Raw genomic sequence first — 18,795 nt, 5'->3', positions numbered from 1 at the left:
CAAAACTGCAGGACGCCTTCAAAATAGCATTGCCAGGAACCAGTACTTATGTACAGTTCAGATTTCTCAAAGCCCCCGCCCCTGAAAGTAATAGCTGCCTACGGAAAAGAGGAATAAAGCATTGATTATCCTACAAGAGTTTCACCAGCATTTTTCACAAAGCTGGAACCAGAGGAAATGCTCAAGTTAATTTAGCTTTGTTGATTTTGAACATTTTTGTTTGACTTATGTAATGACTGCTCCATGTTTGGAATTAGGTGAAGGTGCTACCTGGTTGAGTACCAGGCTGTAGAGGACGAAAGGCTGCAGGTCTGTGCCCGAGGTAGCTGGTTCCTAGCCAAGGTTGGGGCATATCATCAACATCCCCCCAGGGGGAGGGAAATCACTCATCGCTTCTTTCAAACAAATGGTAAACAGTGCTGTCTGACTAATGGTTCATCTGACAACTCCCTCCTCCTTATGATGAGTCAGTCAAAAACGAAAGAACACTGTTTGTAACAGCATTTGTTTTCGCAAAGTAAAATGTCCTAAGATGATCCCTCTTGAAGAAGCATAAAACCTTCAGGCTATGCAGAGACTTCTTCCTCGACCTGGAGGAAACCCGTGGGAGGGAGTGCAAGATGACATGAGGAGAACTAGATTCAAATCACAATTACTCAAAAGATGCTGTATCCACAAACCGTATTCATTTCCTACCATACATTGCCACCCCCCCCACTCTCCACCTTACAAGTTGAGAGTTGTAAAGCTGCTGCCCTCAATAATTGCCCTAAAAGATTATATTCATCGAGACATTAGCTGAGCTGTTTTTAGCTGGGAGCAAATCACGATAGGAAACTCAATGTCCAAGCTAATCATTTGATATTACAAGCTGGTTCTTCAATCTACATTAAGAAATGAAAAACACTTTTACAAAAACAATCATGATTTGTTTAAAAAAAGATTACTTACCAGCTGGGACTCTGTCATTCTTGGAATATGTTAAAGATCAACCACGCACAAGAGAATTAGGTCCACTTAGAGCTGTGTTTTGGGGATTTGTAAAAGGTCACGTCCCCTTTAAGCAATTTCTTTGCCACACTGTCATATGCAGCCTAACCAACGGTTTGTACACACTTAGCATTACTGCTTGGATTTTGCATGCTGTGTCCCTATGTATGAAACCCTGCATGCTATTAGCTTTACTCACAGCCTTTGCTGCATTTAACTTCATTTACCACTTTGCCCATTGCACCAGTCTATTTAAATCAGTCTCGCACCATCCTCATTGCCCTTCGCTATATTTCCTAGCTTGATATCATATCAAACTTTGATACTGTACCTCTTATATCCAAGTCCAGGTCAATGATATGTATGGAAAAAAGGAGAGGCCCCCATCACAGACCATCCTCCAACTGGCCCTATTCTCTACTTTCTATCCCATCTGAACCGTCATATTATTATTATTATTATATTTCCCCCTAATATCGATCTGACACCCCAACTACGCAAAGCAAATCTCGTCTGCTCTCAGTTTGCTTGAACCAATCATGAATCATAGATTCTATGACAATGTTAACAGAGTCCCAAATCAGACCAGGAGAGAGCTTGGTGTGTGGAGTATGTTATTATATTAAAAAATGAAGACCCTACTTCATTCTCAACCTCCTCCACTCACTACTGAACACTGCACAGACGGACGGTGCTTCAGAGGCAGGCTGACCTAAAACTCCAATCATCAGACCCATCAAAGTAACCACTGGTGGATACAAAAAAGATCCAGGCCAAAATGCTTGGTAAATGGGTAGCACTGATTCAGCTATCAATATAGTAAATCCTGGTGATTTAAACCTTATTCAGAGCTGTCCAATAACCAACTGTTGTGCATATCAAGTGATCTCCAGTTGGTCCAGGAATGCTTCTACCTGGAAGATTATAACAGTGACATCATTACCCAATGCCCCAAGGCCAAATGAAACTAACAATTGAACGTTCTCAGGATTTAATCACCCAACATAATACAGAGGATCTTTAAGCATCAACCACAGTTAATTCTCCTACTCAGAGCTGTGAGGTGATTGGAAAGGAGCCGCAATAACTTCCTGACTAAAGTGAAAGTGAGAGGTAGACACAAAAGGGCAAGGAAGGAGCATTGCTCAAGTCAGGAAACCAAAGGAAGTAAGGTCAATGAACAGACGAGGCTTCAGTAAATCACTAACTCTACAGGATGAAACTGAAGCCAACAGTGCTGTTTTGCTGCCTTTCCATAACATTTTCTTTTCGCAAGATGTCAGAGGCTCAAACTGTGGGCACGCTGACTTGCGCAATACTCAGGTCAGATCCTAGGGCAGCATCACAGACCGGGCTGGAGTCAGCTTTCACGCTCCCCACATATAGCAAGGTAGACGTGGAATCCTCAGGATCCTGAGCTAAACGGTTTGCAGAATACCGAATAATGTCCAAAAGCACCCTTGTGTTTCGCCCACAAAATATACAGTCAATTCACTTTACAGTATATTCTGTGAAGCGCTTTGAGTCTCTCGAGACATAAGAGGCTATATCAATAACAACAACAATAATATTAATTATAATAATAAAAAATGCAAAGATTACTATTATTATTACTATTCAAGGATAGATGGACAACAGATTGTATAAACGTTCACGAATTTAAATTGTGGGTTCTATAAATAGTGATCTACATGCTGCCATAAAACATTTTACAGAACTTTCAATTCCTTCTGACAATCTGGTAAATCCAGTATCCAGGGCATCAATTTAAAGCTCGCTGATTCCGGATGATGAAAACGACTCGATATCTGTAACAAAACATCTGGGCCAAGACATCTGGGCATCATAGTAGAGACCACAAGAGACTTTGTAGAATCGCTTTGTCGGGCCCTTCATTTCTATATTGGGGCAATGTGTGCAGGAAAGCACAGATATATTCCTATTGCTTGAAGACACATATCCATATATTCTACGTTTTAATCACCAGACTAAATATACTCATTTCCTGGGAAGAAGCCACATCAAAAATTATGTTTGTACGAACAGGACAACAGATTTACCGTAATTCAGTGTGGGCACTTAGAACATTTGCTAAAACTGAAGGCTCTCCACCACTTTTGCACATCTGCGGAGCCAATGTATTGATTGCACTACCATAAGAGGGGGGAGAAAAAAAGACAAAAACAGTATAGTTTTCAAAAAAACACATTTACATTAAGTCATACTTGGTGTAAATGAAACCAGATGTGTTGCTGGCCATGTCCCCCACATTGCACCAGGCCGATTTGGGTATTAGCCCATCTGTTGATGAACTCCTTGGATAGGTTTAATCACACTAAAAATTTGTTATTCCTTTACTGTTCCTTGTGGTCTCAAAGAATGGCTTCGATGTTAAGAGCCTGAACACTTAAAACGTTCAGTGCAGTAACAAAACTGGTGAGGTTGAATCATCCCTTCGAGAATAAAATGAGCTCAATTTACATTAAGAAACCTAATAGGCTTCACAGGCAATAATCTTACATGCTCAGCATTACACTATGCAGTAACTACTCATTGATTGGATGGTTACAATCAATGCAATGAAGTAAAATATAGCCATACAGTAACTGGACATTTTGCCTTATTGCTCCCTCCCCCAGTGTAAATTCTCAACATTAAACATTAAAAATTTAGTATACAGTAGGCCACAAAAGATACCCACTCAACTCGAATGATTCAAAGCTCACGTGCAGCTTTTGTGTACCTGTTTCCAACAGGAGACAAGATACAGACTGAAGAACGATAACATTAACTAATCTTTTGCAGACTGACCCCATCACTTCTCTGGAAATAACATTTTGAAAAGAGATGAATGATCAAACCATTCTGGAGTTTCTTGCTACAGAGGCTTAGGATTGTAATGTTTGCATTAAACACACAGTATTAAATACAACCATGCAGAAAAACCTCTGTGCAAAGCTTTCTTATCTGTATTTTTACTCTACATTTTACAGTTGATTTTGAAGATAATATCAGAATATTTTATTGATCAGTATTACGTCTTTTTACAACTCAAAAGCAGTGCTACCTACAATTGAGCACTTCCGCATTTACTCTGTCAAAATGTAGTGACAGATGCAGAATCTTAGGAAATCTGCCTTTCTTCCCTTCCTCGCTCCACTGAGACACTCCACATATGAACACTAAAGTAATAATAATACTTGGCATTTGATATACTGCCTTATCACGTCTTTGAGACGTCTCAAAGCGCTTCACAGAATATACTGTGAAGTGAATTGACTCTTGAACTTTTGTGGGCGAAACCTGGCAGCCAACTGTGCACAGCAGTGTCCTACAAACAATTGTTGATTAAGTGACCAAATTATCACCATTAATTTATTATTTTTTTTAAGACAGGTAGCTCTCTTTTTATGAGGAGCCCCGTACAAGGTAAATGGAAAGATCAATGCATTTTCTGGTCAGACTGTCCTAGCTGGAAAGGATAAATCGCTCAGTCCCAAAATGCAGTTATATATCTTTTTTTTAAACATTGTTTTACCGAATGCTACACACACATGGTAACTGAAATTTAAGATTATTTAAATATATTCCGGTGCCCAGCTCAGCCCAACGCAGAGGCCAGTCAGTCAATTCTGCCCTCTAAAGCAAAAGTTAAAGTTTAATACCGTTTAATGTTCCTTAGAAAATCTTGATTTTCTTCCAAGAAGCACATTGACTCACTGTGTTTTACTGCGGCACATTCCGTTATGAGTATGTAGTACTTTTTACAGATTGAAAACATTGAGCCAAATACTCTGCTCGCCACTTGCACGCGCCCTCGAAAACGTTAGGGTTATTCGTTAAACAGCTTGAGGACAGCCAATGGGTATGGCTACGATATTACAGAACACAGTAGGGTGTAAATGCTCCACTCCTGGGATACCTTCTCACATCCTTCCAAAAACATTGCTGTCAACGTGAAAGGAAAAATGATCTCCCAGGCTCGATACCGCTTCATCACCACAAAACAGCTTAAAGTGCTCCACACGCATAGTTCAATGTCAAGTGTAGTGACTGTTTTTATAAGCAAACGCACCAGTCACTTGCACCAGCAAGATACAACAAATAGCCAGGAAGTAAATGTCACATCGATCTAGAGTTTGCTGGCGAGGACATTTGGGAGAAACTCCTTTCTCTTTTTCAAGCAAATGACCAGTGTGTTTGCTTATACAAACAGTCACTATACTTGACATTGAATTATGCATGTGAAGCACTTTGAGCTGTTTTGTTTTGTGATACGACATACTCATGGGATCTTTAACATCTACCTGAGTAGGTAGATAGGACCTCAGTTCTGTGTGAAAGTGACCTAACTTCACATGTGAAAGACAGCACCTCTAACAACAATTCCTCACCACTGTGTCAGCCTCGACTCCCAAGATTGTGGGCTTAACATGGGGTTTGAAATCTCTGAGCACAAACACTGATCCAAAGTATGGAACAAATTGAAAGTGCAGGTGATTTTTTATTAGTGAAAAGGGTGATAGAAGTGTGGAACAAAGTACCAGCCCAGATAATGAAACAAGGAACTAGAAATGGGGTTCAAAAGAGGAATGAACAATTTCCCGGAAATAAAAGAATCCAAGGTGATTAGACAAGTACATATCTGCCACTTTCTCTCCCCTTGGGTCACCAAGACTCTCATTGATACTCTTTTAAGCCAGGTTTGATTACGCCAACACCCTGCTCAATGAATCCCACCCCCAGCACTTCTCTACACAAACTGCATACTATCCAGATATTTGCTGATCTAATCTCAGTTCAGACTATTTAGTCATGGTTTTTTTAATCTCTATCTGGGGGTTTATGACAATTTTCAATCTGATTAAGAGTTCAGAGATAAGAAGCAATTATGGCTCCAAATACACATTATTTTATCTGAACGTTCTTTAATTATTAATCAACCCAGATTTAGATTTCTGGCTCCAAGGCTCACTGGAATTATAAATATTTTAAAATTCACAGGCATAGCTTTAACTGGGAAAGACAAGTTAACAGCGATGTGCTTTAGTTTGAAATTCGGGTAATGTCAGGCGGCAGAATGTGACACTGAAGCAGGAAGCAGTTTGAGTTTGGTGTTTAATTGTATTTGCAATCCCACTGATCCGTTGAGGTAAATCTTTAACCCACCTCTTTGACAAATTAAAAGAGTCTTTGGCTGGCAGGATATATCTTGATGCTCCAGTGCATTGTGCTATAGAACAGTAGAAAACACATTCACGTGCATGATCTCCACAGTGTCAGCTCTTGATCTCAGCTGTTCTGTTCAGGGAATGAGGGAAAGACAGATGGCTAAGTGGAGCCACTTGAACTACAACTAGCCTGAAAGCAGCGGATATCACAGAGCAGGCCAACTTCCCAGCCAAGCAATGGGAAAGACAAGAGAACCAAATAGGAAATGGCAAGAGAAACAAAAGTGCCAGTGGAACTTTACCCCCAATACAAGTCATCAGGAGAGGATGGAGGGAATGACTGCATTACACACATCTGAACCTTGAAACGTAGGTTGCAAATAAAATCTTCCAAAGCACTGCCAAAAGCATGTTTTTTTGGAGTATCACAAATAAACAGAGGCTAAGAACTCTTCACCTGAACGTATTAAAAAAAACTCACCAGAATTTGGAAATCCACATAAAAAATACAAGCATTAAAACAGCAAATGAAAGATTACAACTGGACAATAATGAACACAAAGATGTGCCTATAGCAGATGCTAAATGCACCAGTGCATGTGTTTGTATAAGATTAAGTATTGAATTGCTAACATGGTAATAATTCTGGCATATGTCTGTCAAAGTTTATTGCTAACAAAATAGCAAACTTTAACCAAATATTCTGCAAATGAAGTTTATGTTGAACTGCTTTTAAGACGGAATTAATCAACATTTTAAGACAAACATGAGCAGTTTATTGATGATCAATTGTCTCGAGTTTGGTCTCCTCGTAAGCTATCAAGTTTCCATTTACTGGACCAATTTGTCCAGTTCAAAGCAAATGTAGCATTTGCCTTTTTGAAACGCTGTCCACAATGATTTATATTAATACATAATTTTACAATCTGTAAAATATGTGTTAGATACTAGCCAAGCAGGATTACCCAAGCAATACTTTCAGCATGCGCAAAAATAAAATGCAATGCATCAAGTTATGTGAAGTATTTAACATTGGAATCTGCCAAAGGATCACATTCCTTATTGCACTTCGATGTGTGCCAATGACTGGAAGCTTTCTATATCAAAATACAATGCCCTCAAATAAAATGTGGTGAAGATCCTGGGAAAGTTGCAGTAGGCGACACTAGCACCCACATGTTGCCTTTTCTTTATGCAACATATTCCGTGAGATCTGCAGCGGGTACAATACAACGGCAGACGTTCCCTCCCAGTACTGAATATTAAAGATGTTGAACTTGCGGCTTTCATTCTACCATTACAAAAGCCAACAGTGGATCTGGTTTAAAAGCCAAGGCCTATACTGAAGCAACAATGCAGCATCTAACAAACATGACAAGAGACAACTCTTTGTACTTTATTCTGGACATAAAACTGCTGCAGGCGCAGCCTGTTAAATTTAGAGGTTACAAGTTCGAATCTAAACTACTTGCTCCTCTGAATTACAAAGTGGCGTGCTTCATCGTAGAGCAACCCAACAGTCTTCATCCTACCCACCATCACCAAGCACGATTCAGGGAGACATTCACCACTTTGAAAGCTGAGTATGTGCTGGAGGCTTAAGGATACAGAATATAGTTTGGGACATGACATGTGCTTGCGACTGCCGGGATGGTGGAAGGCAAACTGGATGGACTTTCCTTTGCCGAGGAAATTCTTATATTCTTATGTTAAGTCTTTACGGGCAAAAGCTGGGGCCAAAGCACACTTAAACCAGCTTCATTACAAAACTCAGCATGGAGACCGCTTGTAAATATGTTATTGCTGATGCTCTGCTCATAGATCAGAAATCACCTGAATGTTTGAGATAGAACACAGATGCACTGGCACCAAAGACACAATCCTCCACAAATGCAAGTCACCAAGTCAACTGTCAAATACTGGAACCATAAAACATAGCAATAAAGTGTTAAAATATATTATGGGTTTAACAATACCTTTTTCCTCCTGCTTTCCGGAGGTAGTAATCCCTCCAAAAACACAATTGGGTCCCTGTTGTGCACAATTGGCTGCCGTGTTTCACTCACAAAATACACAGTGAATCCACTTTACAATATATTCTATGAAGCACTTTGAGCCGTCTCAACAGTGTGATAAGGTATTATCAAATGCAAGGATTATTATATATATTATTAACACAGACGCAGCGAGATGGGGAAAAACCGAGTAGGAAAGAAGAAAATACACGGGTGTAAATTGCTATCCACCTCGTAGAAGGGAGCATGAATTGAGGACAGAGTTCAGTTTAGTTATCGTGACCTTGCAGTCAACCAACCAAACATCACAAAGTTATACATATATTATATATATATATACACACACATATTGCTTTGGTTTTTAATAACAATTTGACTGAAACATGTTGATCGAAGTATTTTCCTAATTTTATTTAATGAAGAGAGATAAATGTCCGCAGAAAATCAAGTTCCAAATGAATTGTACGAATCTCTCAGCAACACTGGACCTGACACAAAGGAGGGAAGAAAGGCAAAAGCTAAATGCAAGCAAACCAAAACCATATATTTTTTTTAAATCCAGCTTTTGTCAGGCAGCTCATCAATTACGCATTCAGAGAGCTGACTTTTTGTCTAAGGTTTTGTCAAAGAATACAAACACCACAAAACCATGAGTATATTCTGCGGATAAGCCTTGCATTTCACATTTCCTAAAAGTAACCACAAAGATCTCCTAAATGTCAGCTTAGCTGCTTCACAGCAATTTTCCTTTTTACTGTTCTCCCAGTATTTGAGAGAATAATTCTGAGAGAATATGAAGGGGATGACATCGAGTGTCAGATCTCATTTTAAAATTCTGTATAGGTGTCAGTAATACATGCGCAAACCCATCCAATGCATCTTCTCTGGTGTCCTATGAGCTTCACCGCTCCAACATTAAAACACTTTCCCCAAAAGTTAGAAAGTAAAATTGAGTTTTGATAAAAGAACGTTGTCGGTCTCTTCCTGTTAAATTCCGACAGACTCTGAATTGAACTTGTTTTTGTTAGTGAAAAGCCATGAGGTTACTAGTTACGTTTAATAATAATCCTTGCATTTATTATTACATTATTGAGACATCGCAAAGTGCTTCACGGAATATACTTGTAAAGCGTATATTTTGTGGACGAAACATGGCAGCCAATTGCACACAGCAATGTCCCACAAACAGTCGTGGATTGAGTGACCAAATATTTTTTTTTGAAGGGATTACTACCCCCGGCAAGTGATCCACCAATCGACTAACAACCAAGTTCCTATTTACTGCTAGGTTAAAGCCAATATGAGTGCAATCACCTACATCACAGGGTTAAAATCCCCCCCCCCCCCTCCATCCCACCAATAACCAAAGATTCCAGATGAAGAACTGTAGCGTTTCATGAGTCAAGGAGTAAACTCAGGAAGAAGTTTGAGAAACCTTGTACGCATGACAAACTCTTGATGGGACGAGGTTCATTCTGGGTCTTTCAGTCTTTGGATCACTGAGCAAATGGATCAGTCAGATGTGCCGTTTAAATCTAGCAACTGCGAGACAGAGATGATTCTTGTCATTGCTGAAATAGGGTTGAGCTACGACTGTGGCAAAGTGAAAATGGGTGGAAACAGGCAGTTGCTGCTAACCAGAAAGTACTTTTTCTGAAAGGGACACCAACCCTTGATCCTGTTTGAAATCTGGCCTTCGTGAGGGGATACAAAATAATAAAATATACAGTTAATTCACTCTACGGTATATTCTGTGAAGCTCTTTGTGAGACGTCTTGAAGACGTGATAAGGCACTATATCAAAAGCAAGGATTATTACTGTTATTATCATTATGTTCTTAAGCAGTTCCCACTGTGCGTCAATTTTACTTTGCCCATAATTCTCAGTCATATCTTTCTTGTATTTAGTGCATTGGTAGCAATGCTCACTTCACTTCCCCTTGTTGCTATGTTCAGGGTTCAAAATAACGAATAAATCTGATACAATTTAGCAAGTTCCACTTATGAACCCGAGTCTTATTAGGAAATGTTGTAATAAACATATTTAGTCGAATAAACAAGTATTCAACCTTTAAATTGATTAGCCTCAAACTAAGCATAAACAACTGTATTCTATACAAAGTGGCTATCTTTGGACATGCCTCGCTGGCGTTGTATATCTTGGTTTCACAATCTGCTCTGTAAACCAAACACGAAGCAGAATTATCTGCATTGCTCTATAACAATATTGTTGGAAAAGCACCAACTGTGAATAACAATTGACTACACGAATCACTTATCTAATTCCACAGTATAAAATCCTGGATCTATTCTTGGACACATAAATATAACAGTTGGCTGGTAAGCTTGTGTCAATTTGTGTGCAGTTTCTGGCACGATTATTTGTTTTAAACCACTCAGCAACAATAAATACTTATTATTTTGTTCAAAATGCAATCTCTCAATTTTAAATAACAGGTTTAAAGCCCTTTAAAACGTCATTAAACATAATAATTACCCATTGCAAAGAGACTGAAACAATTTCTCCTCTGGATTCCTAATGATCTGTATTCACCAGCAACTCTGCTCAAATTCCAAAAATAACCTCAGTGTCTTGCCATTCAATTGGAGTGGCACAGAAGCAAACGTAAAGTATAATAAGATCTGACAAATCTAATCCGTTGTGGCCATTGGCCTTGGCAAACACAGTGTTCCCCAACGTTTCCAGGTCCCTATATGGTCCAGAGTAAGGCCAGAGATCATCAGTGTTATACTAATAATCCTTGCACTTGATGTAGCACCTCATCACGTCTTCGAAACGTTTTAAAGCGCTTCAAAGCTTTCTTTGGAAAGAAAGATGGAAAGCAGAAGTACTCCTTACCTACTTATAAGATTCTTTCTGGATTGCCAATGAAAACGGGACAAGCAGTTTCAGGTTTGTGATGGTCAGACACCAGGAAGTATTAAAAAAAAATGGGCCGAAGGACCTTCCCCATCCATAATCCCCTGTGATCTGTTGAGCTAAGGATCCATTTGTGCAAAGTATTGATTGGTTTTGTCCAGTGGTTAGTAAAGGCCATCAGGCAAAAGCTGTCTGGGAAGCTGAAGAAGGTATTTCAGATTTTATGCGTTCCTGTTTGCCAGTCTATGAAACGTGTGAGTTCTATTAGTTTTGAGCTTGCTTAAAACTGGTGTGCGCATCAAGAGATATTGGAATATGCAGCAATCTGAGGACATTTATCTTAAGGATGCTGATTCTGCTTAGTGTGGCGCTATCAAGGGAACTCCATCAGACCAAGTCCTGAAATGGGACTTGAACCCAGAACGGTCTGACCCAGAGTCAAGTGCTACTAACTGAGCAAAACACACCTCCAAATAATCTTCCACAACAGTCCAGGATGACTCAGTGCAGGTGATCCCAGGTGCTCTAAGATGCACCTTTACGCAATGTCAACGGAGCCATGTAAAGTGCAAGTGAAAGCTAAAATGGTACACCTGCGCTAAAGAAAAACCAAGTGACGCACCTAAAGACTGTAGTTCCTCTCATGTTACAAACAAGGAAGTAGTTTCTTTCTCTTTTATCAAATAATCTCCTCCTTTTTTTTAACACTACAACATCACTACATTAAATTGCTGCTCAGTCGCAATAAATTATTTCAGACGAACAACCTCCAAAAAAAACCCCGCTGAATCGGTCAATCCATCCCCTGACTGTTTGCGAGACACTGCTGAGGGCAAACTGGTTGCTGCGTTCTCCTGCAAACACACAGCCCGACCTGTGAAACACTTTCGAGATGTTTTATTTTAGGCTCTACGTGAAAGGAAAGGGTTGTTAGAACAATAATCTCCAGCGTCAGAAAGTGGACACCTTTTGCCATGTCCACAGAAGCGAACTGTACGAAGTGACAATAATTGCTAGAAAGCTTTCAGATAACCAGGATTCACACAAAATACGTGCCGCCCACAAAACATAACAGTCAATTCACTTTGCGGTATATCCCGCGAAGCGCTTGGAGGCGTCTCGAAGACGTGATCAGGCGCTGTATCAAATGCAAGGGTTATAATAATAATAATCCTCGCATTTGATATAGCGCTTTTCACGTCGGGAGGATGTCCCAAAGCGCTTCACAGAACACACTGTAAAGTGAATTGACTGTATATTTGTGGGCGACTATTATCATTGTTGTTGTTATTATTATTATTATTCACAATAAATAAATCCACAACCGATGCCGTGTGACTGGTAAGTTCAAGCCACCAACTTTCACAGGTACTTTTACAAAGCCAAGCTTTGAGGAGAGGAGAGGAGAGGAGTGGGAGGGAGGGAGAGTGGAGTGTGTGGTGGTGGGGGGCAGCGGGGCTGGGGGGGGGGAAGAAGAGAGATGTCAACAATTGGGAAGTCTCAAGAGAATCATCATCAGCCTGACTTTACTCCCACCACCTTTATTTTTATACACACACTCCCTCACGCGCACGCACGCGCGCGCGCGCCTCATAACAATCCCTCCAAAAAAGACAAAAACAATAATAAATTGGTCATTTTCCACCCGCGGCTCGTCTGCGGGGGACGCTGCCGTGCGCCATCGGCGGCCGCGTTCCGCCCACGGATACGACAGCCAATTCGCTTGACGGCGTGTCCCCGCGAAGCGCTTCGGGACGTCCTCCCGACGTGAAAAGGCGAGGATTATCATCATCATCATCATCATTATTATCATCATCATTATTATTATTCCTTACCGTGCTCCATGAAGACGTTGAAATGCTGAGCTCCATGTTTGGCCGCCTCTCTCCTGGCTCCTCCTTTGATGAAGGGCAGCGCGGGCAGACTCGGCCTCCTTTGGTCCCCGAGAACTTTGCCTGGTTGTTGCCCCATAAATTAACCCCCAAAACCACCCGACAACCCCTTCCCCCCCCACCACTCCCCCTCCCCCACACACACACACACACACACAACTCCAGCTCCAAAGTCAACTCACTTATCTCTTCGCTAAAGCGCAGGTGAAGGAAGTGAAGTAAGTCAGAGTGACGGGGGGGGGAGGGGGGAGGGGTCTCAAACTTGGGGGGAGGGGGTGGGAGGGCTATTAAAGGGGGGGGGGGGAAGGCTGTCAGCCCCGGGGGTTCCTCATAACCCTGTCCCCTTCGCCGGGCCTTGTTTTTTTTTGGGGGGGGCGGCGGCGGCGGTGGTGGTGGGGGGGACGGGCTCTGCTCCCACCGGGGTCCCCCCTTCCTTCATCTTGCCGTTGGCCGCGGCCTCGAGCCCCGGCGGTGTGTGTTGTGAGGGGGGGAGTGAGGGGGGCGCGCGGGGAGACTTTTTTTTTCCCCCTCCCGTCAAGTTTTGCTGTCGCTCACAGCGGCCGCCGCCGCCCAACGCGCCGCCTCCTCCTCTTTCCCTTTACCTCTCTCCTCACTCTCTGTCTCTCTCAGTCTCTCTGTGAAGCCCCCCCTCCCGCCCCCCACTCACTCACTCACTCACTCTCTCTCTCACACACTCACTCACTCACTCACTCTCTCTCAGCCGGACTGAGCCGCCATGTTTGGGGCAAACGGGACAGGACAGGACGCACGGCGACGGCGGCACGCAAGGGGCGGGGCGGAGGGGGCGGGGCTGCGTGATGACGCAAGCACGTCACTGTATGTGAGAGACTGTGTGTGTGTGTGTGAGAGACTGTGTATGTGAACCTGTGTGTGAGAGACTGTGTATGTGAACCTGTGTGTGAGAGACTGTGTATGTGAACCTGTGTGTGAGAGACTGTGTGTGTATGTGAACATGTGTGTGAGAGACTGTGTATGTGAACCTGTGTGTGAGAGACTGTGTGTGTATGTGAACATGTGTGTGAGAGACTGTGTATGTGAACCTGTGTGTGAGAGACTGTGTGTGTATGTGAACCTGTGTGTGAGACTGTGTGTGTGTGAGAGAGACTGTGTGTGTGTGTGTGTGAGAGATTGTGTGTGTGTGTGTGTGAGAAACAAAAGTTTCTGGACAGAGTTAAACAATAATAATAATCCTTGCAATTGATACAGCGCCTGATCACGTCTTCGAGACGTCTCAAAGCGCTTCACAGGATACACTGTAAAGTGAAATGACTGGATATTTTGTGGGCGAAACCCGGCAGCCAATTGCGTGCAGCAGCGTCCCCGCAAACAGCCGTGGATCAATATTATTTGTTTTTTTCTTCATTTGAAGGGATTATTACCCCCGGAAAAGTGATCCGCCAATCGACTAACAACCGAGTACCTACTTAGAGAGTAGCTACTTACAGAGCATGACAAGTCTGTGCATTTATTGTTGGTGCCTTACATTAAATGCAAGGATTGGATTATTAATTTAATTTATTAGTAGTAATCAATTAATTATTAAATACAACTGGCTGCCACATTTCACCCACAAAATACACAGTCAGTCCACTTTACAGTACATCCTGTGAAGCACTTTGAAACGTCTCACTGATGTGATAAGCCACAATATCAAAAGCAAGGATTATTATTACTACTGCATCGTCGGAACGTCTTGTGGTGCTTTGCAGATTTTCCCATCAAGTGCAAGTGACTGTGTGCGTTTCGTTGGGCGAACGCAGCAGCCAATTTGTGCCCGCCAATACCCCATTAAGGAGTTGTGAAGTGAATGACCAGTTTTATCTGGGGGATTGTTCAAGCTTTTATTGCATATAATATTTTATGTTGCATATAACGTTTTATGTTACTCTTGGTTACAAGTCACCAGCTCTACAGCAGCAATTTAATGTAGTGACACCTCTGAGTCAGAAGATTCAAGTCCAACGTTGGGACTTTGAACTTGCTGAGTTGGCAGAAGTGTCATTTTTTGGACCTCTGGTATTTGTTGCCGATCGCTCAAAAGGAAAATAATAGAACTCCCTCATACTCTCTGCCTTGTCCCCTCCTTCAGATCACGTCTGCAGACCTTCCTCTTCAACAACAACAACAACAACAAGATTCCATTTATAAAGCGCCTTTCACATCAGGAGGACGTCCCAAGGCGCTGACCGTTCTTCGACCGTTCTCACGGTCACCTCCTCCCTCCCCTCGGCTCGGGACGGGCTCCGCCACTGTTAAGCGCTCCGAGACACTACCGCATATGAATGGCGCTATGTAAATGTAAGTTGTTGTTGTTGACCAGTAAGTTTCACCACGTACAGGACGTGGATTTATAAGAAATGAAAGTGCGTAACTGTGTATGTGGGTGTGGGGGGACGGGTGTGGGGGGCATATCTGTTACTGGTGACCGAGTGTCTGTGTGTAGCCAAAGCCAATAACATCCCCCCAGTTTACTGGCATGTATGAGCCTCAGACAGTCACGACCTTGAAACGGTGACCACAGATTGAGGATGGAACGCCATAACCACTAGACAGTGATTGCAGTTGTGATCCGCCTACAAACTAGACTGACGTGGAGCTTCCATTTGGCACTGAATTCCTCCAACTGGCTTACTGACAAATGCGATAAAAAAAACTCACGGACAAAAATCACAACTGCATCCATTTTTTTTTAAGAGAGATGTCCACAATGTAACCTGATTAGAATGCTCAAAGATCTTCCAACCACTGATCGCGAAACCACCTTCAGCATCGCCTCAATAAAGACTGAGAGAGAAAAAGAGAAAGAAGGAAAACCCGTGACCCCGTGAACACAGTCAAGCCATGAATGCCTCGAACATCTGTATTACGAGTGAGACTTAAAACTAAAGGATGTGGAGTATAGATTTGTATCTGCGGCACACAAAATAACTGCAATAACTCACTTCATTGCTGTTAGTGGGACATTGTTGCGCGCAAATTGGCCGCTGCATTTGCCTACAAATACGCAGTCACTTTATACACCTCACGGTAAAATCCCGTGAAGCGGGATAATGCCATGTGATAAGGCGCTAAACCGAATGCAAGGATTACCATGATAAAAATAAAAATTTGGTTTGAGACTTACTCCCGATGTGAAAAGCGCTTTATAAATGGAAATTGTATTGCTTTACTGCATATAACTTGAGCGCTACAACTCCTGAGGTGGCTGACCTTACCTGGGAAAAGAAAGTAGAGCACTTTTACATTCCACCTCTTTGCCTCACTTTAATAACCTCATAACTCCAACTGCCTGATAGGAAACTGAGGTGGAAGGAAAAATGCTCACTTCTAATTCTTAACGCACTTTAAAAATCTAAGACGCAGGTTTCTATACAATAACATTTCCAAGTTGAAGTGGAAAGAAATATAATCCTTGAAGCTCACTTTACTTGCTCAGTTTCTGGGCATTTGTGACACATGTGCATTTTTGCTCCATTGGAGGGCGCTCAGACCACAGGATTCATACGGTACACACAGAAACAGAGATCACCGGGAACACTCGGTAGGTCAGGCAGCATCTATGGAGAAAGGAAAGTGCGTCAATGTTTCGGGTCCACGACCCTATGTCAGAACAATGCCGTACAAGGCCAGACGTGGGGTTCAGCTGAGGGCTGGATTTCAAGGAATAAATGAACATCTGATAAGATTACCGAGAGGGATGCTGCGGGCAGAAACACTGTGTGCTTCTTCCTGATCTTGTGTCAGCCTGGCTGGGTTGATAGCACTATCTACTCTGGATCAGAAAGTTTCTTTAAGCCCTATGTCGGGACTCAGAACTCATATATTCCAGGCTGACAACTGCAGTAAACTACTGATAATGCGACTCTGGCTTAAGTGGCCACTAGCACTCAAGTCCTCATGCCGCCAATCTCCCAACCACATTTATTTATGTATTCATACAAATGCCTGACTCACCACGCCAGATTACTCGTCACTGAGCCCTTTCCCCTTGAAGCTGCCGAATTACACAAAGTTTACTGTATTGAAGTATACAGCCTATCTTAAGAGTGGTGGTGGTGGTGGAAGGAACAACCCCTAGTTGCACAGATGGTAGGTGCATATCGAATCCACAAGAATGGATACTTTCTTGTTAGCTTTCCATAGTATCTGGTTAGGTCTAAATGTGCCTCACTGAAACATCCTTCATATTCATGCTTCCAACTGCAACCCAATGCAGATGTGCTTCCATCCAATATAAACCAATGCAGATGCTTTGCACCTGCTTATATCGCTTTGTGGTCTAGTTAGATGCACATACAGTTGAATTGCGTGTATTCCTGTTGTGCACGACTAAACACACTTGACATCAACTTCGAACCAAGGCTACGATTTCTTCCTATGTTTACACAACTCCAACCTTCAAAAGCATTGACACAAGGAACCAAACATAATAAACGGAATACAATCACCTTCTGAGCAAATCATGTTTTTGCCAAGAACAGCTGGAGAAGGTCCAACATCCCATAGTAATTACATCTCAACAACTCAAAGTCAGGGAGCAAATTTAATCTGTAAAGAATACTGTCTTATGTCGTGTAGCTATGAATGAAATTTGGACAAGCTGTCATACAACAATGTCTGAGAGCCTGAAATGTACCATGTCAAATAACCAAGTCAGATGAATGTCAAAGAAGATAAAACGTCAGTCAAATATCTTATAAAACAGATTGATTGCCTCCGCCTGTTCTATAAAGGGATTAACTCCCTCAGCAAAAGGTAAACTGGGATTCCGAGCAGCGAGAGTGCTATAGCAACAGGTGAGGAAGGTTTAAAATTCTGCACCTAATCTTTCTGCAGCGTCTGCTCTTGAACAAAACACAGAGGAAAAGAAACAAATCTTTTAAGTTAATTCTACGAAATTGAAGCAATGGACTTTAACAGACTAGTTCAGTGCGAATGAAATTTCCAACTTAGGATCCGTGGCTTAAGGAAAAATAAACCGATTCTGATACAGATGAAAACCTGTCTCGTAAATGGATTTCTCCTGGCTGGTTGGTTCTGTGAAGACGTAAACTGCCCTCTGCCTGACACAACTGTGATCCTGGGTGGAGTGGGGCAGAACACCAAGAACACAATTGGTCAGTCAATCCATGACTCTGTGTGGGATATTACTGGCTCCTTCTTGAAAATGTGATACCAAGAACTTGTATGGTGAGGATGGGGGGGTTGGGGTCACAGAGTCTGATGCTGGAGAGGGTGCAGTGCAGCTGCAGGACTCTATGATGTGGAGCTTGGTGGAGAGTGAAGCTGGGAACGTCATTGAGCAGAGCATTGGGAAAGTCAAGACTGGAGGTGTCAGAGTGTGGGTGAGGGTTGGGGCGTTGTGGGGGGGCAGTGCAGAAGTGGCGGAGATGGAAGATTCACGTACATTTCAGCATCTATGAGTATGGCTGTTCTCGTCGATGGAATCATGTCTTCCCAACTGCATTCTATGCCTATGGCTTACAGGAAAGGCACATGTTATTGGGCAAGGTCAACAGACCATTTTTCCTTCTTCCATGAAGGAGAACAAGCAGTGACAACTGAACTTTTGAGAGAGTGAAACACAATCGACAAGTACATGTAAGATATTACAAACACCTTCTTAATATTTACGAATACTTTATTAACAGAACAACCAATGCTGCCTATGTTACATCCATTAGTTTTTGTGGCTCAGTGGAGATGGAAGAGCAAGTTGTAGAGCTTGGTGGAAAGTGAAGCTGGAAAGGTTAGTGACCAGGGCATTGGGAAAGTGAAGACTGGAGGTCAACTCAGTCCAAATAATGGAAGCTCACTTGTCTAAG

General features: G+C 42.2%; 1 protein-coding gene across 2 annotated transcripts in view; it reads right to left on the bottom strand.

The window, feature by feature from the left end:
* The window catches only part of abl1 (c-abl oncogene 1, non-receptor tyrosine kinase), a 55,868-nt gene extending 42,795 nt beyond the window's left edge, over positions 1-13,073 (bottom strand). For both annotated transcript variants that reach the window (XM_042337674.1, XM_042337675.1), the window contains exon 1: positions 12,893-13,073. In XM_042337674.1, coding sequence (XP_042193608.1) covers positions 12,893-13,028 — 136 coding nt within the window. In that variant the 5' untranslated portion in view covers positions 13,029-13,073. The remainder of the gene's footprint in view (positions 1-12,892) is intronic.
* Positions 13,074-18,795: the final 5,722 nt, after the last annotated feature.

Source organism: Callorhinchus milii, unplaced genomic scaffold (genome assembly GCF_018977255.1).
Source record: "Callorhinchus milii isolate IMCB2004 unplaced genomic scaffold, IMCB_Cmil_1.0 Scaffold8, whole genome shotgun sequence".
Lineage (NCBI taxonomy): Eukaryota > Metazoa > Chordata > Chondrichthyes > Chimaeriformes > Callorhinchidae > Callorhinchus > Callorhinchus milii.
This window is presented reverse-complemented; position numbering and strand designations above follow the sequence as displayed.